The following is a 25,113-nucleotide window of genomic DNA, read 5'->3' as shown; positions in this document are numbered from 1 at the left end:
CTCCTAGTGCTTGAGGACTTGACTTCATTTGGAAATAGAGTATTTATAGAGTGCATCAAGTCAAGAGGAGGTCATGAGGGTTCATCTAATAAAATGAGTGGCGTCCTTAGAAAAAGGGAAACTTTGGACACAGACACAGAGAAAGGAAGAAGGTCTTCTAATAATGGAGGCAGAGATTGAACTGGTGCAATTGTAGGCCAAGGAGTACCAAGGATGGCTGACTGCCACCAGAAGGGAGAGGAGTCAAGGGAAGTATTCTACCCACAGCCCTGGAAGGATCAGGGCTCCACTGAGGCTTGCTCTCAGATTGCTGACCTCCACAAGCCTCAGACAACCTATTTCTGTTGTTTTAAGTCATTCAGCTTGTGGTATGCTGTTATGGCCATGCTTGGAAACTAATATGGTATGCGTGTTATAACTAGACATGAGTGTAGACAGGAAGTCCAGGGAGATCTATGAAATGAGGACCATGAACAAAACTCTGAGGACACCAACATCTAAAGAGGTGCAAAGAGAAGCCAAGCAGGGAGAAACTTTAAAGTGGGACAGGTCATTGCATGTAAGACATCATGAACATAAGCTGTGTTGTCATGGTACAACCAAGGAGATGCACCAGGGGAAAGAAATGAAGGAAAATAAAATCCAAAAGCTAGATAATCTGCTCTAGAAGAGTTGAGAATGACTCCATCTAGTGAAATAGTTTGGTATGTCGGAATGTCAAAAAATATGTTAAGATCCCAGCAAAAATAATTTAATCATGTATTTTTTGAATAGAATACTTAAATTGTTGAATCTCAAGCAGGCTGAGGACAGGCATATTTTCTTGTAATGTCTGGCTCTTTTGTAGGGTATTGCATGACTAATATGTACAATTAATTTTTTGACAGTTGATTAAGTAATAAGTGCATGAAACAGAGCATTGCATAAGCTTGGTTGACCACATGCACTGGAAATGGGGAAGTTTTAAAGTAAATAGGTAAAAAATATGCTGAGAAGACTCTTGGTCCTAGTAAAATGTTGAGCTTAAAAGGAACTTAAGGCATTCCTCTTGCAGAGCCCCTGGAAATGTAGCATGGAGTCTGACACCCTTTGATATGTCTAGCTGTGGGAAGAAAGTTAGTGAGTTCCTTAGTGACTCAAAACAAGGGAGGAACTGAGAACAGAGTATATTCTCCCTCCTGTTGTCACCTCCTTGACACAGGTGGCATGGATGGGGGGTGGATACTAGTGTCTATAATACACAGATTTGGGTTTTAAAGGGGAAAGAGATGAGGTCTTGATCTTGCACAAAGCATGGAGTTGGACCTGATCTCTTCCTATGAACACATGCACATAACTGTGTCTCTCACAGCAACCCCAGGCTGAGAAATTAAGCATCGTAAAGTGGTCATGGGCTGAGGACAACCTCAGACACCTGGTAGAAGGACATAGTAGATCTTCCTGGATAGACTGGTCTTCAGTCTAAACTTTATAGAGTTCCTGCATATAAGGTTCCCTAAAGATGACTCTGTAACTCCAAATTACAAAAACAGAAAGAAACAATCTACCTAGACCAAGATTCAGCAGAAACAACACACAATATGATTAAGACCTCAAGAGTATTAGATAATTGAAGCATGGGATTGGGAATATAAGGAAAGTAGATTTAAAAGTGGTTAAACACACAACAGAAGGAACCAGAAAGAGAGAAGCAAGACATTATGGAAAAGAATAGATAATTTTGAAGAAGAAGCAGTAGAACTCCTAGAACTACAGAAAAGGATTCAAAAGTATCAGGAACTCAAAAGATGGGTTAAGCAGTTGACTTGAAAAAGCTGAAGAGTGAATTAAGGAAAGTAGACTTGGAATTGTTTTCAGGGTGCAGGACAGTGACAAAGAGATGGAGTATGAGTGAAGCTCAAGGATAAGGGGCTCGTGATAATGTGCCATGTAGATCTAATAGAAGTTCCAGAAAGGAGGGAATCAAGAGAATGTGCAAGAAGAAATATTCAAAAAGATAAAATCCTACTTTTCAAAATTGATGAATAAGACCATTTTCCAAATACAGGAAGCATCGGACAGAGAAAGAAAATTAAGAATAAGTCCACAGTAACCACATTCTGGCAAGACCACAGAACACTAAAGACAAAGTACTTAAGAACCAGCAAAGCAAAAAGACTATCTAGAAACATGACAGTTATAGGGACAGCAAGCTTCTCAACAATGACATGGAACACTGAAGGCAAGAGAAGAAAATCTTCAGTGAGCTTGGAGAAACTGACACAATTCTAGCTCTCTTCTGGGCTCTTAACTTTTTTTTTTTTTTCCTTGTCACAGACTCATTCAGTTGCTTGGTGAAACCAATGTGTCCTTTAAAATAAACTTCAGGGGGATGTGATGAAAAACTTCGTTATGAGTGCATTGCAATCCATTCTGTAAATTGTGGGGGAAGTAGATGTTTTCAAACAAAGGGTCAGAGTTGTTGCTAACAGACCCTCACTTCAGGAAACCATGAAAGATTTAATAAACAAAGAAAATGGATCCTAGAAGAAAGGAGTGAGGTAAGAAGGAAATGGGAGCAGTAAAAATGGTTGATAATAAGAATAGATCTCAAGAGAAATGGCTAGAGTAAGAACCATAGCCTCCTAAGGAGGGAACATAACAATAGGGTAAAATAAAAACGTTGGATAATATCGTATAAGATGAAGGATGGGTGATAAGCGCTTCCAAATTCCTTGCTTTCTTTGGGAAAAGGATATATTTGGTGATTAAATTTGGATTTTGTTTAAAGATTAACAAGTAAAGAAATAGATCTAGAATGTTAAATAGCTAAACCAGTAAAGAAAGGAAAAAAAAAGAAATGAAAAATAGATCAATTTAGTAGGACACTTGGAAAGGACGAACACAGAACATACAAAGCAAGGCAAATAAACACAACAAGGTGGCAGAAATCAGATCAGTAACAATATATGTAAGTAGGCCAAAGTTGTGGTTAAAGATGGAGCAGTAGACTAGATCTAAAAAAAAAAACAAAAAAATACTCGAAAGTGAATTAAGCACTGCTCACAAAAACACTGTAAAGAATGACAGCAAGCAGATGGAGTAAGATGTACTCGTCAAATTCTAATCAAAACAAACCTGACAACAGTGGAAAGAGAAATCAGGAAGCACTATTAGAGGTAACTGAGGGTTAATACACAATAAAAAAGGTTCCATTCATGAAAACTATATGACAGTGATAAATTTGTATGTACATAATAACATAACCCCAAAATACATAAAGGATTGTAAGGAGAAAAAGGCAAATCCACTTTAGGTGAGAGATTTCAATTTGCCTTTGTCGGTAGTTGATAGATCAATGACCTAAAAATCAAGTGTAAGTTGCCAATTTTGATCCAATGGTTATTTGTAGAAACCTGCACCTGACAGAGTATAGGCACTCTTTTGAAACTCTCAAGGGGCATTTGCAGAAACTGACCATACAGGAGGCCACCAAAAAAGAAGAAAACTAGTATAAAAGAAAATCAGTCTCATATGGACCTCATTCACTAATTCACCAAGTCCAAAAAGTTAGAAATCAATAACTATCCAAATGATAATTGAACCTCATCTATAAATTAGGAATTAAAAGTTTCAGAAACAGCCTTGAGTATAGGCTTTTTGAGTTCAGATTTCAGTCTGTGGTCGAGGGAAGTCCAAAGTGAAGCCAGTTCTCTCTGCTGAACCTGATTTGTAAATGTAAAGTCTTTCCTTGCAAGGAGACAAAATGTTAAATCTTATTTTTGCAGGCTTTTGAGTATCTTGGACAGCAGATTGGCAGACTTGCCCAGGGCCTGGTTTTATAAACAAAGACTTCATAGGGTTGTGATATGGCTTAGAGGTACATTTTCTACTGGTATTTTTTTCTTAAACAAGAGTGATTTTTTGATCTGGAAGACAATATTTTACGGGGATACTGTTCAAGAAAAGTGGCACTTGGGCTGATATTCTCACCGGTTTGACACTTGCTTAACCTGACTTCAGTTCATTACTCTGGGGTGTGTGTGGGGGGTGTCTCTGAAACAGGATGTTTGCCTGCATGAAGTATTCTGTTTCGTGAAGATTCCTTATGTCTTTGGCAATGCAATGACCTTTTGCCTGATTTAAATATCTACTTAATACTTTCCTGGCAGCAGTGGGATGCTACTAGGTCAGAAAACAGTTTCAGGGAAATGTAAAAATAATTCCAACCCTCCACCCACGCACTGCTTGCCACCCCCACCCCAATGGTAATTTCAACGGTGCAACCCTTGAATTCTCAGCTTTGCTTTTATTATTTTTCTTTTCATTTCAACTTTATTGAAACAACCTTCATAAAACTTGTGGCTATTAACCATGGAATCAAAGATACAAAGAAGAGGCTTCAGGGACAGATGACTTCCTTTTCCCTTTTCCCTTGGACTTCAGGGGTTCACCATTTTGATGTCCATGAAATGTGGACTGATGACACAGCTGTTTTCCAAACAATTGGCCTGGAGGCTGAATACAAAACAACTTATCTTCAGCGGTTTGTGATTCATCTGACAGAAGCACCTCCAAAAGCTTCTCAAAAATAAAGTGTAAATCAGACTTTTGTGTTTAGAGGAAGAGGCTGGCCCTGTGATAGGAGATTGTTTATTTCATCTCCACGGACTTTGCCGTGCGAGATCCACTGTATGGACGCATTATTTCTTGGCGATGTTGTGGTTGGCAGAGTGCTTTCACATACATGATCTCATTTACTTTTCTAGTCCCCTAACATTTTACTTAATTACCTACAGAAAAAGAAAACAAGTTCCAGAAAGTTTAAGGTTTATATCTAGTAAGTGGTTGTATCAGAACCCAAATATTGGTATTCTGGCTCCCAATAAAGCCTTTTATTTTACCACCAAGTTTGCTGTGCTTGATGTAATTGTAATTTGATTCCTCAGACATTTTTAGTGACTCTGAAATCCCTGGATTGTAAAGTCCAGGCTTCTTAGCAAGGTATTTAAGGCTCCCCAACTTTCGCCTCCATCCTTCTATGTCTGTGTGTTCCCTCTCCACCGCTCTACTCCAGCCACACCTGATTTCTTCCTTCTCCCTCAGCACCACAGAGGTTTCACGCCTCAGTGGGTATGAAGCTGGGCTCCTGCTGTTTGCCTAAACTAAAGGGCTTCTCCATGCTCCTTTCACCCAAATTCTGTCAAATACTTTTCCTTGACGCAGGCTCGAGCCGAGCCCTTCCAGTGAAAACTTTACCCTTTTCCTTGGCATCTCTCTCTTTCCTGGCCACCTCTGAATCTCCCAGAGTATTTGTGTATACAGTAAATTCTCAGCAATTCTTACTTGAGTCAAAGGAATCTTAGTCCTTCTCCTATGGGAGTCATTCTTTAGGTCCTTGAAAGCAATCCATCATGAGATCTGCTGGGTCCTGAGTCACACTGCTCTCTGGGGGCCGAAGATATGGGATGGCATGCCTTTAACATAGCCAAAGGTGGTGCTTGGCTGGGGTTCATTCTGTGGCCCTGTCTCCTTTCTCCTTCCTGTGCATAGTTAGGGGTCGGGGAAGGAGGTGAGCTCTGTTGAATCTTGTGGGACCTTGTGAGCCCCCTTCTGCGATGGCAGCATGGGACAGAAGAAGAAGACTTTGCTGACATACGATGGGCCATGGAGGAGACTGGAGAGACTCTACTGGGCTCTCTGTGGAGTTGAAGGGAGAGCTAGGACTCAGCTGGGACTCAACACTGACCTGAACTCCACAAAACGCTACCTATGGCTGTGGCATCTGTGCTGGGCCCAGGTACTGGGGATTCTGAGGCTTACTCTGATCCTGTCATTGGTGCGGCTCCAGAGGGTCCTTAGAAGTGCTTATCTCTCAGGAACATTGAGGACAGACACCCAAAGGAGGTGGTAAGCAAAAGTGAGGGGATAAGAAAGGGCTAATCCCACAAGCAACGGATGGTGTTTGGGGACAGGCATGGGGTGTTGATTCAGGAGAGGGCAGGCAGTTGTGTGTGGCTGTAGGATGAGGGGATGGGGACTGGTTGGGAATGACACCTATGAAGACAGTGGGGTCTGGCAAACTCGGGGTCCTGTGCTTCATGTGGGGGAGATTGGGCTTGTCTCTCGAAAAGTATTCTCTGTTATGACATCTCCAGAGTAGGTCCAGAATAATGGCACCCCATGGACAGGTCAGAAAGGAACATCCTTCTTTACTGTATCATACCTTCTTTATCATATGGACATCATTTGTTTTTCATATTTTTTGCTTATAGGGTGGGGATCCCTATAGGGTGGGGATGTAGAGATCCATTCCCAAAAAGATAACAGGAGTAACACAACTTCAAGTAACTTTATCCTTTTCAAATGAAGCAATCCCCATTAATAAACCACATAAGAAAGAGATTAAAATTTTATCCCCTTGAAAATTTTATAAAAATACTTACACACACACACACACACACACACACACACACATATATATATATATATATAATTTAAATTTAATTAGCCAACATATAGTACATCATTAGTTTCAGAGATAGTGTTCAATAATTTGCCAGTTGTGTATAACACCCAGGGCTCATCACATCATGTACCCTCCTTGTGTGTGTGTGTGTGTGTGTGTGTATGTATTTAAACCCTTTGTAAGATCTTGTTTGGATTTTGAAATGGAACAGAATACATTTTTATAAACAATTTTTAGCCTAAGTACTACATTTTTTGGAGAGAAAAACAGGAAATACAGTTTATTGAAATTTTAGTGATAAAGAAAAAAAATCTAAAAATCTCCATCATCTTCTCTCCAGAGATGACAGCTGACCTCTTATTGCCGGGCCCTCCAAAATTCTTTCCATGGATATATTTACATTTCTTAGCAAAGTTTAATTATGCTTCAATAATGTTTTCAAACTTTTAAATTTAATCCACTTTGAGCATTTTTTCCTATCAATATATTCAATGGTATAATTTTAGTTTCCAAGTATCACAGGAACATCCCTAAATGTGCCACAACATAACTAGTTCTCTTTGGTTGGACATTTAGGGTGTTTCCAATGTTATGCTATTATAAACACCACTACAAAGAACATCCTTGAAAATAAATCATTGCGCACATCCTCTATTATTTCCTTACGATAAATTTCTAGAAGTGGAATTTTTAGTTCAGAAACGAAGCACACGTCTTTTTGGAAAGACGTTTCAAATGTATTGCTGAATTGTTCATTGGAAAGGAGGCAGGAATTTATAGTTATTCCAGCAGTACAGGAGAATGGCTGTTTCACCAACCCAAAGCAAGAATGTTTGTAATAAGAACAATGCAGGTCAGGAATTGGTCCCTGGGGTCCTGCCCATGAGTCCCTAAAAGGAAAATTGAATGAGCCGTGACAGCCCTGGGCTTAGCAAAGGAAACCAATTAGTAGCACACCAAGGGACCAAAGAAACTTCTTTTTTTGGCTGTCTTCCTAATATGTCATTTTACCATTTGAACATGAAGCCCATGACTTTCAGGAAGATGTTTATATATCATTTTTAGAATATCTAGTTCAACCATTAAGAGAAGAAAATGCATTCCAAGAATGAACTGATTTCTAGGAGGTAGGTACCAGCTCCCCTTCCCCACCAAAAAAATAGTCCTTCTACATTGTTAAAGGCCAAGACAAAACAAAATCATGAAAGGTTTGGCTGATGGTGGTGGGGTTTAAGAAAAATGACCTGGGGAGCATGGCAGATAAGAGGATCCTCTGTCTGAGAGGCCATGATTGTCCTCCACACAGAACCAAGGGGCATGAAGGCTTGAATTGGGGATGATTAAATATGATCTGTATCTGTATAATGAGGAATTATGACAGGTTGTGAGAAAAAGAAGAGAGAAGAGAGAAAACCTTCTATAAAAACCGTCTGGAGTTTTGACCATTTTATCCCCCAAGGTCAAATCCTGGCCCAATGGCAAACAGCCATCTGAACTCAATGGTGAACAAGTTAACCGTCCGTATACACCATTTTCACAGACTAGCAAAGTGTTCCGTATGTTTGAATTACACAGGAATGTGCACACCTTCCTGTCAACATGGCCATTTCAGGTTTTGCAGATGGCACAGAACCAGCACTCTCCTTGGTTTTCAGATTCTATACACTGATTGCTTGTTGAGAGTGTGAGTGTCACAAAATCAGTGGACATCCCATCCTAACCAGAAAAACTGAATCGGTACATTCGCTACACCTCAACAATTCTACATCTAGGTCCTCTTTTCAGGCCAGCACTGCCCCATGCTTGCAAGTGTGTCATCTGAAGATCTGATGAAAATGCAGGTCTGGAGTGGCACCTGAGATTCTGCATTTCAAAGCAGGTCCCAGATGATGTCGATGCTGCAAGATCCCAGGACCACACTTGGAGCAGTGAGGCCTTGGGGTGATGGTCTAAACTTGCCTGCACATAAGAATTAATAGTTCCAATCTCCCAGGATGAGACCAGGCTCAGCTCTTCCCTCTCCATGTGATCCCAGTGTAGACTCAGTGTGGACCAATGCAGATGCCTTCACATGTGCATGGGGAGATGGACACTCAGATGTTCACTGGTCAGTAAATTGGGGGCCCAAGAGCTGCTTACCTGATTGAATAGTCCTACATTGATGAACTTAGACACATTTTGAAAACTCAGATATCATTCATGTTAAGTTTAAAAGCACAGACAGTACACATAGTTGATATGGCAACAGTATTCAAATGCACATAGGGATGATGACTGTATCAAGTTCAGAATGGTGTTTTTTTCTGGAGTGTTCAGGAGGGGAGAGCAAGGAGATGGATTCCATTGGATTTGAAGTTATTTCTTTCAATTAAAATAGATATGAAGCACTAGGGGAGACAGAAGGAAAAAGGAAGGAAGGGAGGAAAGAGGTGAGAACTCTGGTGGCGTGACTCTCTGGCTGTTTCTCACTATAACTGCTATTTACTTTTGCAAACTTGAAATATCTTCCAATAGCACACATGTCCCATTCTTGGGTAGCCTGAAACATCAGTAAGATGAAACAAGGTTCTAGAGCTATTCACTATGAAGTGGTTTGAAAGGATGACATACCTTACACCAAATTCTCACTCATTATGATTAGAGCATCTTGGCATGCTCGATCTCTAAAGGGCCTGTCCAGAGAACGAAGGTCAAGGCTCTCCTCTTACATGTAAAACAGATATAGAAAGGAGAAGCAGTCTCTGGAAGTTACAGAAAGTTGAGAGACCCTGGGGTTTAAACTCTGGGCTCCTGGGGCAATTGGGTGGCTCAGTGGGTTAAAGCTTCTACCTCCGGCTCAGGTCGTGGTCTCAGGGTCTTGGGATGGAGCCCTGAATAGGACTCTCTGCTCAGTAGGGAGCCTGCTTCCTCCTCTCTCTCTGCCTGTCAAATAAATAAATAAAATCTTAAAAAAATAAATAAATAAACTCTGAACTCCTACTTCCTGCCTGGGTGTCTCCCATCTACCAGCATTTGTGGGCCTTAAATATCCCTCCACCAAGAGTGTCCATGTGGAACAGTCCCTGGTGTATTTCCATCAAGGATTGCCTGCTCTGTCTCCTCAAGGCTGTGCCCTCTGGGACCCCCACCCAGATCCCCCCCCAACACATAGCAGTAGAACGTGATGACATTGCCAACATGTTGTGAGGTGTAAATTCCCCCAGGCTGTCCCCTCCCCTGCAGGTGCCAGGTAGGTGCAAAACCAAATTTTCTGAGGGAAAAGCAAGGAACTGACAGCTCTCAGAAATACTAGCTCATTGAAGGTACTGGGGTTTTGGTTTGCCTCCACTCTATTAACAATTTTATGGCTATTTTTTCCAGTATTTTGTACAAATACATTTTTTGTGTGTGTGACAGTAAACATTTTCCTGATTTGTGTCTTGAACTTTTTATTTTCATATAAAGATGCCCCTGGTTTAATAAGGAAAAAATGTTGCCATATTTTTTTTTCATTTTTAAATCAATAAATAAGAGTGAAAAAAGTGGAAAAAAATAAATAATTAAAAAAAAACAACAACCTGTCCCCATATTAAACTTCAGATTTTCCAAACAACCAGAGGGACAATGGTGTGAATAATCCTAGAATTCCAGAACAATTCAATTTAAAGGCAATGATCACTGCATGTGAGTCAGTTGGCGTTTTTTTTTTTTTTTTTTTTTTTTTTTTTTTTTTTTGTCTTTCCCCCACATCACCTTCTTTTGACGGGTCACTGAGCTGAGCTGGAGGCTGTTCTTCTGAAACAGTGGGAAAAGGGGCTGTTCTGGAAATCTGCAGCTGCTGGGGATCCCACCTGGGAGGTAGCTCTGCCCTAGAAATACGTCTTCGGGAGTTGATCCGTTATGTTCCATCCCCTTCCAGACCCTACGCTGTGGAGTACGGACCACGTCCGGCAGTGGCTGGAGTGGGCAGTGAAGGAATACGGCCTCCCAGACGTCGACATCTTGCTGTTCCAGAACATTGATGGGAAGGAACTGTGCAAGATGACCAAGGACGACTTCCAGAGGCTCACCCCGAGCTACAATGCTGACATCCTTCTCTCGCACCTGCACTACCTCAGAGAGAGTAAGATGGTCCCCGCTTGGGGCCGAGATCACTGGCGTGCTGGTTCTGGCGAGCCTGAGCCAAGAGAGTTCACAACAGTCTGTGAACAGCTTCTTCCTGCCCTCACTCATTCTCATTTAGGGTCTGAGACCACCAACTGCTTACAAGGCCATGATGTAGGTGAACATGGTGAGAAGCAGCCAGTGATTTTCCCAGAAGCCAAAAATTCATGTTAGCCTTCAGCTCTCTCCACCACTGTCCCCTCCATTGAGCAGATCACGTGGCAAAGGGAACCAAAGCTTTATCTGGTCACACGTGATTGAGCCTTCATGGTGCCCCACACTGAAACAGAAACAGAAAGGCTCCTACCACATGGGAATTACGGGGTTTATCCTCCCTAAAGCTAAACCAAGTCCCCTACCGATCCCACCTGCACACAAAAGGAGGGAAGTTTCCATTTGGGATCATGAGATGTGGCTTCACCTGACAGAATGGGAATGGCATCTTGGCGATTGAGGGCATGAATTCACCAAGTTTGCTGCATGCTTTAATTTGTCAGACGTCAAGCATGGTTAGCAGGAGACGTAGGTGGTGCGGTAGTGGGGCGGTGTGAACTCTGGTGTAAATGCTTTGCCTGGCATCCTGATCACTTACTCCCTGAATGGAATATGGGCCCACCTAGGGTTTAACACGCTAACCAGCAGCAGGGCCATAGAGAGAGTTCCAAGCATCCCCGGATATGAGGGCGGGAGTGGGGACGTGTTTTTCTTCCTTCTTTCTTATTTTTTTAAAGGAAGGTAATTCTCTCTCTCTCTCTTTCTCTCTCTCTCTCTCTCTCTCTCTTTTTATTTTTTTCATTTTGATGTTGCTTCTGTTTTGTTTTGTAGCTCCTCTTCCACATTTGACTTCAGATGATGTTGATAAAGCCTTACAAAACTCTCCACGGTTAATGCATGCTAGAAACACAGGTAATGCTGGCCCTGCCCCTTGCCCACAGGACGAACGCAGGCTCTTGTCCACAGGCTGCATGCTTTCAAGATGGCAGGCGAGATGGGCAGCTCATCAGGAAGGCAGAACCCAGAGGATGGTTGAAGGCAGGAGGCTCTTGCGGGAGGTACCAGAGCCTACAGGCAGGGGGCGCCCTCTGGTTTCTGAGCACTGCCCATTCCCTAGGACGATCAAAGGATTTGAGATGTGCAGAATTAGCCTTTAGCCATAGCCTTAGCTCAAGTTTGCTGGATTATAATCTGCTGCTATTATTCCCCAAATACATGCTGTGCCGACTATAGAGACTAAAAGCATGTTTGATATGAGGGGACCCTTAGTATTCTTTTCTTCTTTTTTTTTTTCTTTTTTTATTCTTCAAGGAATGTGTACTAGGACAAGCAGAAGTTTTATTTTTCCCATTTAGAAAACGTTTTAGGATATTTAACTTGTCTTGACTTTAGTCTTATTGCACAGACTTCGGACATTTGCAAAAGGCAGTAGTAGAAAGAAAAGCTCATGTGTTACTTTTGGTGAACTTTTGTTGAAAGGGAAGCTATAATAATTTTGGAGGATATGAAATTAGTGGCTAACCCAATCCCTGCTATTCTATCTCTAACCACAGATTCTGCATTCTCTTTGTGTATTGCCTGAGCCTGATAGACTTTAACAGGATGCTTTGTCCCGGCTAACCTTCCCCTCCACCCCCACCTCCCCTTATAGTAGAAGCTGGCTTTTGCAGATGAATGTGCTCTTGGCTGGCTTCCGTTGTCTCCCTCTTGATAAAGACCAGTGTAGAAGCATGGCCACAGGCTGCTTACCCCACTGTACCAGCCTGTGGGGACCCTCTGCCACCACCCAGGCTAGGGGAAAAACCTGCATGTTCTGGCAAGGTGTGGGTCACTGGCTTGTAAGCAAAGAAGCCAGTTCATGGCCAGCCTCACGTGGAGGTACAGCCATGTTCCAACCATTCGCCAGTTTACTTTAAAATGTGTCTTGTGTGTGAGTCTAGGTCTGAGTGTTACAATGAAATTGCTGCTTAATCTTGGTCCTCAACATTCAGAACATTGTGCTTTTAATGTGAAGTAAGAAAAAAAAAAATGCTTCGAGTCAGTCTTGTGCTTTTTCAGCGGAGGTTACACACATCAGCCTATTAATAACCTTGTGGCCAGAAATAACAAATAACTTAGACAAAGTAATTTCCTTCTTTTAGGAAACACCTTTGAGCTATACACACTTTCTGATAATTTTGCAGTTGTTTTAAAAAATGCATAACACTGAGGGAAAGTTTCAAGAAGGCTCTGTTTTCCTTACTTTCGTGACTGTGAAACATTGAACAATCGAAGAAAAGGACAGCCAATTCTAAATGGACCAGACTACAGAAAGGGAATTTTTTTCTGCTAACGACAGGGGCATTGATTGAGAGAGAGATGGGGAAGCATGCATTTGAATAGAGATGGGGAATCATTTTTAATAAGATCCATATAGTCTTTGACAACATATTTATAATCTTTTGGTATGACTTTCCAAGGGCTCTGTCAAATGTTTTGTGGATTTTTTATGCAATTTAAAAATAAAAATACGCACCACAGAATTTTTTTTTTTTTTTTTTAATAAAATGAGATTGCTGGCGGGGTGGAGGACGCACAGATGGGCTTTAGCAAGAAGCCGTAAGATCAAAACACGAGACACTTTATTACAAATGGGGCACAGGACAGCTTGACACCCACTTCTGTAGTCAGAATCAGTTTCTGCCCCTTGTGTCTGTCCCTTCCTCCCCAAAGTCTGGAACAGCCGGCTCGAGGGGGACGCCTTCCTTTGGTGTCATAGGGCAAAGTCGATTTGGCACGGTTGCTGAGATCAACAACCACAACAGACCTTCACATGTTTTGTCTTTCCTTTTGTCTGCAGGGGGTGCAGCTTTTATATTCCCAAATACTTCAGTATATCCTGAAGCCACGCAAAGAATTACAACTAGGCCAGGTACGAAAACCCCCCTGTGTGATCTGTTCCTTGAAAGACATCCCAGGATGGCCCGTGAGATCCGTGACCTAAGTCACGTGAGTCAGAGGGAGCGGATCCTGGGTCTTGAAGAGAGTCCTGAGCAGTCTCATTCTTCCTCTGTGGATTAGGAGCCTAAATTCGGTCAGATCCTCTCATTCAAAGATCACACCAAACGTCCTTGACTGCAGAATTCAAAGCAGATCAGCCCCTTCACGAGATACTTTAAAAGACAGATGGGCAAAGATGGTCCTCAGATACCTGGCAGTAAGGAGTCCCTCTGCTTTCCGGGTCATGGAAGGACTTCTGTCCTTGGGGAAGCACACGAAGCACGAGGCATGCCCTTAGCACTAGGCATGGATCCCCAGATGTCACAGGAGCCCGTCCTTCAGGGCAGAAGCATGTAAGAGATAAAATTTACATCAGACTCTTACTTTATGTCTTTCATGAGGATTTCTGTAGGTAATTGATTTACATATCATTCATGAAAAAATAAGTATTATCCAAGGCTTAGTAGTGACAAGCACACTGTTACATTCTGGGGGTCAGACTTCAGAAAGCATCCTGTCTTCAGAAACCTGGGCTCTTTACTCCACAGATGTCCGGGGAGTGCCTCCTGTGTGCCGGCCACAGAGGTAGAAATGACCCAGCTCACAGGCTCACGTGCATGTTTTGCCCAAACTTCTCAATGTTTCAGTAGAGTCACCTAGAGCCAGAGATGGACTCACACACATGAGGGCTAGCATCATGGAGCCAGAGACAGACACGCACACATGAGCTTCTTCTAATGGCAGAGACTGTAGGAGCAGCAGGGCTTGCAAAGGTACCTCCCGTAGAAGGAAAAGGATGCTCTGCAGGGAGGGGCCACATGCCAGTGGAGGACTAGATGTTTGCAGATGGACAAGTAGAGGGAGCACGTGCATAGCGTAGACCTCTGTCCCTTCACTGGGACTTGCAATGATAACATGGTGATTCAGGACAGCAGGCTGGTTTTTCCATAGCCGTTCATGGATCTGAGACTCATGTCTTCCTAGACCCAAGCTGTCACTCTTTGACCTCTGGCTCACATCCAGGCTGCACAAGACTCGTTTTGAATATATCCAGGGCACTAAGCTTAGCACCACCGTGTCTTTCCAGTGAGAAAGACTGGGGACCAGTGAGCTACGAAGCTTCTCGGAGTCTCTCCTACCCCAACACTGCCCTGTTACCACCTTAGTGCCATCAGGCTGCTGATTATCTTTTTCTCAAACCTCGGAGGAGGGCTTTGTTGCTCTTCTCCTGGGGAACACTTGGAAAGGCTTGGCCAGAGTGCTTGGTTATCTCTGTCCTGGTAGAGACTTCCCAGGCCATTTAAGTGAGGACAAGACCCTGGGTCTAGAGTGAACTAGACCATGAAGAGCCCCACCATTTACCTCTAATAAATGCATCCTTGGGAAAATGGAAGTGTAGGGAAATCACAATGGTTTTGTGAGCATTTAAAAAACATTTCCATCCAAACTTAAAAAAAATAGAAGCAAGATGGAAGTGTAGGGAAATCACAATGGTTTTGTGAGCATTTAAAAAACATTTCCATCCAAACTTAAAAAAAAATAGAAGCTTTCTAAAATGAGGGTTCGGGGCTTGTTTGCTTGCTTCCTTGTTTGCTTGAAGCTGCCTCGTAGGTGCCCCTGACTGAGGTGCAAAATCCAGGGATTGTGAGCTAGTTGGAGATCTGTCAAAAGATCACAACACTGGCCAAGTCCACTGGTGCAGCCCAACGGTCAGACCAGCTAGCTGGTTGCTCATTGCTACAAAGGACAGTGTATCCTTTTTGTATTTTACGATATAGTATATTTGGAAGATACGGCCTCCCAGGTATATAGAGAAGGGGAGGCTGGGAGGTGATGGCGGGGACACCCCTCTGTGCTTTGTCAGGGGGAGGACAGGCAGCAAAGTCAGATGCACCTTGCATAGCTCTGATAAGGCTCTGCCTTGGGGCCATGGTCCATGACCTGGAAGAGATCACAGCTCCGTATCTCCGTACCAGTAAAGTAGGTTTCTGAGACTCAGTTTCTATCAAAAGTATCTGTCTGGATGACTGCTACTGTGAATGCCAGGGGAGATACACACATATTGGGATATGACTATAAAGAGTTTGAATCAGACCCAACACTGTTTGCTGAAAGGCAGATTCAGGGGTTTAACCTTGGAGAAGAGAGTGACTTCTCTACTAGGCGGAGGCAGGGCTCGACCTTGAACGAATGCACACATGGATGTTTCACTGCTTTGTTCATGCCTCTCCCTTCTCTTCCCAGGCTTGCTCCTATTTGCTTTGTCCAAACGTCCCTGATTCAAAATGCACCCTCTTTCATCATCCCGTTGCTCAGTTAACATGTAGAGCCTTTTCTCCCCTACTCTTATAAAGTGTTAGCACAGAGGTGTATCATTTTACGGTCTATTTTCATGGTCATAATTACATGGTGTTTCATGTTTCTTGAGTTGTGTCAGAACTACCAGAAGCCCTTTCTCCACCTCTATTGTAAGTACCCGTGTAAGTACCCTCCTTCCTTGCTGAACACATGCCTCTTGGAGCCATGGCCCCTTGGGGTCTCAAGTGACGTAAAAGAGACAGGTCCGACTCATCAAACCACGCATCCTGGTTTTTGACCTCGTGATGTGTCACCCCACCTGGCGTCTTATGGGCAGTTTATAGGAAAGCTCTGGTGTCTGGCGACAGGGACATTGTGAAATCCCGTCTGTCCTCTTCCATCCGCACACAGTCCACGTATCATGACACGCATCTAGGCTGTGCTCAAAAGAGACTGGAGGGCTGAACCAGCAAATGCAGCCTTGACTTTGACTTTTCAGCTGGTGATATTCAGGGGTTTCTCAGGTTCTTAAATGATTCGTGGTTGGAGTTCACAACTTGGTGACGTTTGGTGTCACCAGTCGAGTGGAAAAACGATGCAGCTAATGTACATTCTCCTACATCAGGTGCTATGCAAAGCCTATATCCCAGCTCATGGCTAAAAATGTACTCTTTGTGTTCTCCCTGGCTAGACCTACCAGACCAACCTACACACCTAGGAGGCAAAGGAATACAAGATGTTCCCAGATCTCCATGTCTTTGATAGAGGATTTTAGAAGCCCTGGAGGATGGTCTGGAGGAAAACAAGGGAGAGTGACTTAATCACATTAGGGTTGACTCCAAAACTTCCTGCCATTGAATAGGGGTTTATTGGCTGGTGCTGGGCAATAGCTGGCTGCCTTTCTGTCTCCTCATTAGCTTCTAGATTCATTGACAGCAGGCAGATCTCATCCTTCCCTCCCTCCCCCAGCCCAGCTAGGGCCCTTCAGCTCTGCTTTGCAAACATGGCATGGATCCTGCAGAATGCAGACGAGCTCTCCTGTGGTCCAAGTTCTGCTCCATTAAAAAATAAAGTAGGCGGGTGGACATCCTGAGGGCTAGTGGATGTTCATCTTTAAGCTTGATGAAAACAGAATACAAAACTTGGTGGACTTAACCCTGTAGGAAGGAGAGTAGAATATACATGTTTTCTTGATTCAGTGATGCCCAGGGAAGGGAGTGGGTGTGGAGGAGCAGAAACTGATCCCAGCTCCCAAGAGATAAATCAAGGTGCTGGTATGGAGGAACCCAATGCCGGTCAAACTCCGTATTTTCAGTTTTGTGCTTTTTAATCTGGATCATGGCATAAAACACACTTCTTTGGTAACTCTAAGCTGCTCCCAAACACTTTTTTATAAATTTTGGTTTCTAAATACACAGCCTGTTACAGAAAAGATAACAGACCCAATGCCAGAAGGTCTCTGACACGGGACCTTCTGCCAAGTGTATGAGTTAATTACCTCAAAGATCACACAGTTCAAGAGAGATGGAGAATGTGTTGAACCGAATGCCAAAAATTAAATGTAAAATCTGTTCTTAGTAGAAGTTCTGTGTCCTAATGTTAGTAAGGGACACATGGCAAATGCTCGTGGAGTCCTAATTTCTCAAGCAGCCCAAGAGGAGAGCTGCCCAGCAGCAGCCATGCTGCGGGGTGGTGTGGCTGGAGGGGTCCCTGCCGTGGCCTCCTGTCCCAGTGTGGCTCCATTCAGTCCTGCCCAGTGTCCCCTCCCACAGGAGGGAGGCTCAATGCCACAGCGCGTGAGCGGTAGCTGATAAGGAAGCACGGGACCAGAATTTCATGAACGAAAACAAAAGCCTACTTATCTTCCATGGCAATATGTTTATGAACATGTTAATCATCGTTCATGTAAACATCACAAATTCTTGGCGAAAAATCAGACTTGGTGTTATTTAGGTCCTGACTTATTTTCAAGGGAGGATGGAACATGGTTATATATCCTAAGAAGGATTTATGAAAAAAGGGTTTCAAAATATTTTTCTCTTGGTAGTTGGGTGTTTAATTTTTTCCAGTCACAATTTCATGAGCAACGCTTTTATGTTCAGGGAGGGACGAGACCAGCCTGCTGACATTTGCTGTTCATTCTCTTGCATTCCCTCCAGTGAAAAAGACCCAAAGGAGAGCTCTTTGCACGCTTCTGTTCCCTTGTACTGACACACTCAGATAGTAGTTCTGAGATCCCTATCTGTAGGAACACAGATTCCCGCCTAGAAACAAGTACTGGAAATTGTCTAGAACATGTTTGCTCAAACACATTCAGTGTGTTCCCAGGTCACCTGGGATCTTGTCAAAATGCAGATTCTGATTCAGTAGCTCTGGACTGAGATTCTGCCTTTCTCCCAAGCTCCCAGATGTTGCCAACATTGCTGGCTTGCGGATCACACTTTGAAATCTAGGATCTAGAACATGTTTCGGTATTGTCTTGCTTTTTCATTTGGTCAGCAGAAGCGCCTTGTCAAGATGTGCCTGTCACCTCCTGAGTTCACCTCAATGCTGTTATAGTAGACTTAACTATACATAGCAGACTATATATAGACTTGACTCTAGTAGACAAGTAGACTGGTCTCCTTCTGAGACGTTCTGACACTGAAACCCTGGCTGACCAGTTTTTTAAAGACAAAATGCAATAAATGCAATTGGACAAGGGTCTGTGTACAAAGGGCTCCCAGAGACTTAAGTTGAAATTCAGTTGTAAATTGATAGCAGCTGCAGATTTAATTCCCATGTGCCATCCCAGCACCAGAAAAGTGAGACTCTGAGGAGCTGAGTGGGAAAAGATTCTGGTCCAAACTGCAAAAATGCCAGCAGAGAAGGAGGAGTGAGCAATAGCAGTTTAAAAAAAAAAAAAAAATCATCTTACTTAACCAGCGCTATAGAGAGTAGGATTTCAGAGACCACACTTGTCGAGTTGCTTGTAGCCAGACAGACCAAATAAATTAAGGCAACTCTGGGTTGAATTTCACGTTGCATTTCAGTGGTATTCTCTTAGGGATCTGAAAATAAGGAGAGATGCATCTTTAGCAACGCAGTCAAACTTTTGAAGATGGGCTCACCAGATTACCAATCTAAAATAGGGCCAACTCATCTGTTTAAAGAGAGGCTTTAAACTCATTGACTTGCCCTGCCCTCTGAGTGGGATTTTGTAGCAATATCCAGGTGTGCTGAAGTATCTGACTGTGGCCTTCAGTTGGCTCAGAATGACACATGGCATTGAACTGAGTCCCCATCAATCCAAGAAGACATAGTTTTGAAGTGGATCTCTAATGGGATTTTGTGTAGAAATCACTTCATGTATGCACAGTTAGTAAGAATATGCATGGTAATGTTCTGGAGTATATTTTCGAAAGAACCTTGAAATGACTTAAAATCTTCATAATCATTAATAGAACTTGTGCTGAGGTTACAGAAGTATAGTTAAATTTGCATTGCGAAGTGCAATGATGATTTAGGAGATAAATGATAATGCATTGGAAATACAAAGAAATTACTGGCTTATGCTTCAGCTTCTTTTTTTTTTTTTAACGTTTAGTTATTTACTTGAGAGAGAGAGAGAGAGAGAGAGCATGAGCAGAGTGAGGGGCAGACAGAGAAGCGGACTCCCCACTGAGCAGGGAGCCCAATGCAGGGCTCCATCCCAGGATTCTGGGATCATGACCTGAGCCAATGACAGACACTCAACTGACTGAGCCACCCAGGCGCCCCTAGGCTTCAGCTCCTATGCTCATTGTTAACATGCAATATTATTTGTCTTGTGATTGATTTCATGCAGTTCTTTTAGAGAAATTCTAATTTCATTTAGAGGAAGAGATATTTACATAGAAAAAGAACAGGACACTTAAGACTGATTTAATATAACTGGGTGAGATTATTAAAGAGAAAATGAGGGGTCACGGAGAGAGGCAGCTGGCCAGTAAGAGGATAAGTGGGCATGCTCGTTTCCAGGGAAGAAGAAGAGAAAGAACATGAGTGTGGTTTGGTGGACTTAGGGGCAGTCCTCGAGCAAGAACTGGTGGACTTACAAATTTGTGAGCCCTGGTCTGCATGAGTCATGAAAATAACAAAGGGGTGAATTCAAGTCAGTTGTAGGTAGAAGCAGGTCCACGTAGATTGTGAGAAACTCAATATGGTCTTGAGCTATGATGATTGTAGGAAGATTTTTTGGAAGACTCAGAAAACTGCAAGAATCTGTCAGAGTTGTCAGATCAGTGGGTGAAAATGTTAGATCAACAGACTAAACAAAATGATAATTTCGAAGCAAACCCCAAACCTAATGGAATATAGGTTTAGTATTTCTATGGATTACTGAATTTCCATCCACAGTATTTATTCTAATAAACACAAAAATTATGGCAATCACAAAAAACACAGAATATATCTATTATAAATTACATTATTGATCTTTTAGTTGATTTGTTTGTCTTTGCAGATTTACCTTATGACCCACCCAGGAGATCAGCCTGGACTAGTCACGGCCACCCCACTCCCCAGTCAAAAGGTACAGTGTTGGCCTAGCTGCTTGAGTCTGCATGTCACAAGGCAGTAGATAACCATTGATGGAACACATAACAATTCTGCAGCAAATCTATGCTTTTTCAATGCATAGAGTGTTTTTTCCATTGGCAACAAAGTGCAACTGATCTTTAAATGCAATGATTCTTTCTCTGCTGGGGTTATGCCTACTTCCATACTTCCATAACAAAAAGAAACAAATGATGTAATGTATTTCAACAAGGACAAAGGCAAGTCTCATGAGATGTCTGGGCACAGATTAAATACTGGGTGATTTCCTAATCTTGGCCATGTTTGAAAGTATCTGTAACTTTATTTTCCTGGTGATTTCCCCTTTTCTGTTTCGTTTAGACTATGATTCATTTTAATCTGTTTCTCAAATTCTTTTTTTTTTTCTTTCTGGTTTTGGAAACTGTGTTGTATAAATAATTTTTTAAAAATATTTTAAAGTGCCCTCTCTCTCTCTCTCTTTTTGCTACAATTTATACATTTGGTTTCATTAGAAAGGAAACTTCTTGCCATTAAATGCGACTTAGTGTAACAGTAAGACGACATGTTAATAACTAAGATAATTGTTGGAATGGTGCTATAACACCATCAAAGACTTATGGTTCAAACAGAAGTTACAGCTACTCTGTCCTTTGTTTTTGGATTTTCAGCTGCTCAGCCGTCTCCTTCCGCAGTGCCCAAAACCGAAGACCAGCGTCCTCAGCTAGGTATGTTTTCAGGGAGCGTCTTGCTGTCCATCAAAAAAGAAGTAGATTTAGTGCGCGTATTTCTAAAATGTGTCACTTCCTACATGAAATTAATGAGATTTTATCTTCTTTATCATGGCTCCATATATAAAATGGGGACCAAATCATTGGTCTATTCAATGGGGATAGCTTGAGATTTTGCTAAAACATTTCCAAAGTCTATGTAGTGAATACAGAGAAAACATTCTGTTGCACGCAGGCTGCAACTGTCAACTGTGACAGATGAGTTCTCATTTCTCCTTCAGGCCACGTGCTGCATGCTGGCATTTTGCCAGGTCCAGTGTGGAGGGCTTGGGGGGTCATATTGCCAGTATGCCTAGCAATATGGCCAGCATGGCACCGGGGCCACGTGGGGACATATCTCGTTGGCCCAATTTCTGTCCAGGGACTTAGAGAGCTGGGTGTTGGGAACCCTGAGCCAAACCTGCACTTGGCAGCCAGCTAAGAGGCCCTTAGCAAGAAATTTCTCTCAGGTTCCATGTGACATCCTACTATATAGGAAGTGGTTCTAGGTGACTTTGGTGTATGTGGGGGGTGGGGCGGGTACATTCAACTCTGAAATCTGGAAACACAAGTGGGTCAGCATTATGCTGGCAGCAACATGATACCGAGTCATGATGCGGTCTTTGGTCTGGGATTTGACTACTTCCTCTTCTTTTTTTTTTTTTTTTTCTGTTTTGTTTTGTTTTGTTTTCTGTAGATCCTTATCAGATTCTTGGACCAACAAGTAGCCGCCTTGCAAACCCAGGTGAGATCATGCTGGTGGTTTTGCTCCTAACTAAGTTACCCGTTTGGGCTGTGGCTGTTTTGTAAGATTAACTTGTATTGGTGAGAAATCCCTTCACCTGAACAAAGTTGAGTTTAGATCTCATTGGATTATCTGCCTAAGTGGGAAGAAATGGATCATATTAGGAATTAAGACATTAGCTTCCGCAAAGAACAGTATCAGCTAATGTAAACTATATCACTTCCCTTGGGTCTCCGACAACAGACATTTATTGCCTCACAGGCTGAAGGCCAGACGTCTAAAGTCCAAGTGTCAAGCGTCAAGTGAGGGCCGAGAAGAATGATCTGTTCCAGATCTCTCTCCTTGGTGTGTAGATAGCTGTCTTTTCTGTGTGTCTCTTTACCTGTCTTCTCTGAGTGTGTGTGTCTGTCTGTGTCCAAATTTTCCTTTATAAGAGCCCCAGTCATATTGGATTAGAACCTACCTTGACGTTACTTCCACTTGGTCACCTCTATAAAGACCCTATTGCCAAATAAGGTCACATTCTGAGATCCTGGAGGTTAGGATTCCAACATAGGCATTTTGGGGGGACACAACCGAACCCATCGCACAAACCAATTAAGTAATATCTTGAAAAGGAGAACCTTAATTTCCACTGTAAGGCTTCAGATCTAGGATCACCATCAATGCACTGCCTGATTTTGAACTTAAAGGCTAGGAGAAAGTGTGCGTTCTTAACTGGCTCCCTTGTGACCCGTACTTGCCAAGGATCGTCACCTGTCATCACATTTCAGTGCCCACCAAACTGTTTTATTTGTTTGTACTCAGATTAAAGCCAGCTGTGCTGGCCTCAGCTTCAGAAATTCACGGCATATGCTTAGTATTCTCAACAGCACATTCAGATGCCAAGATGACACAGGCATATTGCAAGGACAAGCTGGAATGTATATTTCCTAAACACTGAGGCCAAAATCGGATTGGGAATGGAAAAGTCCAGATTCAATCAGCATGCATCCCCGCAAGGGAATCTATATTTTGAGAACATGAAATATCATCATTACTGAGTGTCTGAAGCTTTAACATTCGGTTTTAGGTAACGTTCACTAGTTCAGCAAATGCGTTTAGGCATTTGAACTAAGGGACTGTTTCATTTCCTACTCCACCCTGGGAACTGGACCAGGCACTCGATAATTATTTGTTGAATAAATGAATGCGGGGAATAAGGAGACACTGTCCTTGACCCTCACGGACCTGACGTTCTGGTGGAGAAATGAACACAGGTGGTTACAACGGAGCCACGGGCTCTGTTCCCTTCAGTGAGCATCCAACTGGTGGCCAAGGTTCCTGGGTCTCTGGCCCCTCCTCGTACCTGTGCTCACGTATGACAGCTCCATAACTGTTCAACTAAAAATGATTACCATGTTTTGAGATGACTGTTATCAGTTGTGCTTCAGGAAGACTGATCCGGCCGTGTTGTTCAGAATAGATTAGAACGAGGAAAGGAATGGAAGCAGAAGCACTCTGGGGATGTTAATAGAATCGTGTGAAATAACAAATACCCCCCACCCTGCGTAATGCCCGGGCAGGCTCTCATGTTGCTGGGGCCGCCAAGTGACAGCCCAGACAGGGTATTGTGTACCTTCTGCAGGAGAGGACTCAGAGATCCAGCAACATTAGGTAACTTCCCCGGAGTCACACGGCCAGTAAGAAGGGAGGTGAAATTTGAGCCCTGACTGTCATCCAAGTCTGGTTTTATTTTCTCATCCTACGCCGCCCCTGAGTAAGCACGAGGGAGGAAGGAGGGCTTGGAGAAGGAAGGCCAAGAGACGAGAAAGGAAGGATTTCCATCTAGTTCTACGACTGTTCAGACACTGGGAAAACGCCTCGGTGCCTGGCAGGTGGGCAGGTCGGCAGGTCTGCACTGGGGGTGAAGACTGCACATTGTGTCACAAAACCATCCTCCCTGGGCCTGGGGAAGGCGCCAACATCCCCACTCAGGGCTGGAGGATAAAGATTTATTTTACCCCGCTTATAATGAATTAGGCCTTCTCTCCATCTCTCCTTGGGCTGCCTGTCCAGTTGTGTTCATGTGGCCTTCTGACCCCAAACCTGGAATGTCTTTCATCTTCCTGTGAATGAGAATGCCTTTTCCTGTTTGATTCTATTTTCCTATTCTCTGATAAATAAATCCTTTATCACTTAAAATTGCTGCCTTTGCTCTTTGTACAGTGCAAACTCTACTTAATCGTTTTAAATGGAAAGGTGACATCATCGTGCATATGTGGGCAGGATAATGAGAGCATCCCAGTGTCTCTGTCCCAGATACTCATTTGATGTGCATTTGAGGGGCTGTATTTCTCCTGCTGAGAGGTGTGTCCTTGCAGAATTACGTGATGGGTCACATATAAGCCACGCAGCAGCTTTATGTCCCATTAGAACGCTGCACATTTAAGGTAGCTTCTCTAACGAACTGAAGTTGACTTTTCTGTGAACGTGCTTTCTCGGGTGGCTCCCCTGATGCTAACAGGATACTCTTCAGTGGTGGGCAGGAAGCATATCCAGCGTCACGTGCACCTAGACACTGGTGTTAGGGATGTTTTTGCCATCTATCTGGTGATGGGAGTGTCTGGTCTTCCATTGGGGACATCCCAAGCTGCGGGCCCAGGGAAGGGACAACCTGGAGAGGGGTAAGGAGTGTGGAGATGTGTGCAGAAAGCGGGGCCCAAAAGCAATGGTTTGTGCCATGATTTGGATGTAGGCTTGGAGTCTGGTTCCAACCCCTGCTGACCTTGGGTGGGATAAGTCACTCTACCTCTCTAGGCTCTAATGTCCTCACCTCCACAATGGGATCTCAGATGATTGGGGGGAGGGGGTTAAAAAGACATATAAATATAAAATGTTCAGAACAGTGCCTGGTGCATAGTAGGCTTTCAGTGACCATCAGTCAGCCCTGAAAATACTCTTTGCTGTTCTTCGTGGCCAAAGGGGGCCAGGGGCGGGGGACTGTGTGCAGGGAAATGTGTGCACAAGATGGGGGGGCACTTGGCTTCCTTTTGTCATCTTATAGCTCTAGGCAAGGTGTGTGCCTCTCTTTAAACTCTTGATTTTCAGCTCAAACATTCGTGTACTGACTATATCCTTATTGTGGCGCAGCAGGATAGTACCATTACCATCACCCCCATTTTACAGAGGAGGGCACTGAG

At 43.2% G+C, this 25,113-nt stretch overlaps 1 protein-coding gene across 5 annotated transcripts in view; it reads left to right on the top strand.

Annotated features, from left to right (window-relative positions):
* Positions 1-25,113, top strand: part of ERG (ETS transcription factor ERG) — a 240,748-nt gene that overhangs the window by 210,089 nt on the left and 5,546 nt on the right. For 4 of the 5 annotated variants that reach the window (XM_059164732.1, XM_059164730.1, XM_059164733.1 and 1 more), the window contains 6 exons: positions 10,347-10,550; positions 11,417-11,497; positions 13,425-13,496; positions 20,346-20,414; positions 21,088-21,144; positions 21,884-21,931. In XM_059164732.1, the coding sequence (XP_059020715.1) occupies positions 10,347-10,550; positions 11,417-11,497; positions 13,425-13,496; positions 20,346-20,414; positions 21,088-21,144; positions 21,884-21,931 (531 nt within the window). The remainder of the gene's footprint in view (positions 1-10,346; positions 10,551-11,416; positions 11,498-13,424; positions 13,497-20,345; positions 20,415-21,087; positions 21,145-21,883; positions 21,932-25,113) is intronic. The other variant, XM_059164735.1, reaches the window with a different exon arrangement.

Source organism: Mustela lutreola, chromosome 2 (assembly GCF_030435805.1).
Source record: "Mustela lutreola isolate mMusLut2 chromosome 2, mMusLut2.pri, whole genome shotgun sequence".
In the NCBI taxonomy this organism is placed as follows: Eukaryota; Metazoa; Chordata; class Mammalia; order Carnivora; family Mustelidae; genus Mustela; species Mustela lutreola.
This window is presented reverse-complemented; position numbering and strand designations above follow the sequence as displayed.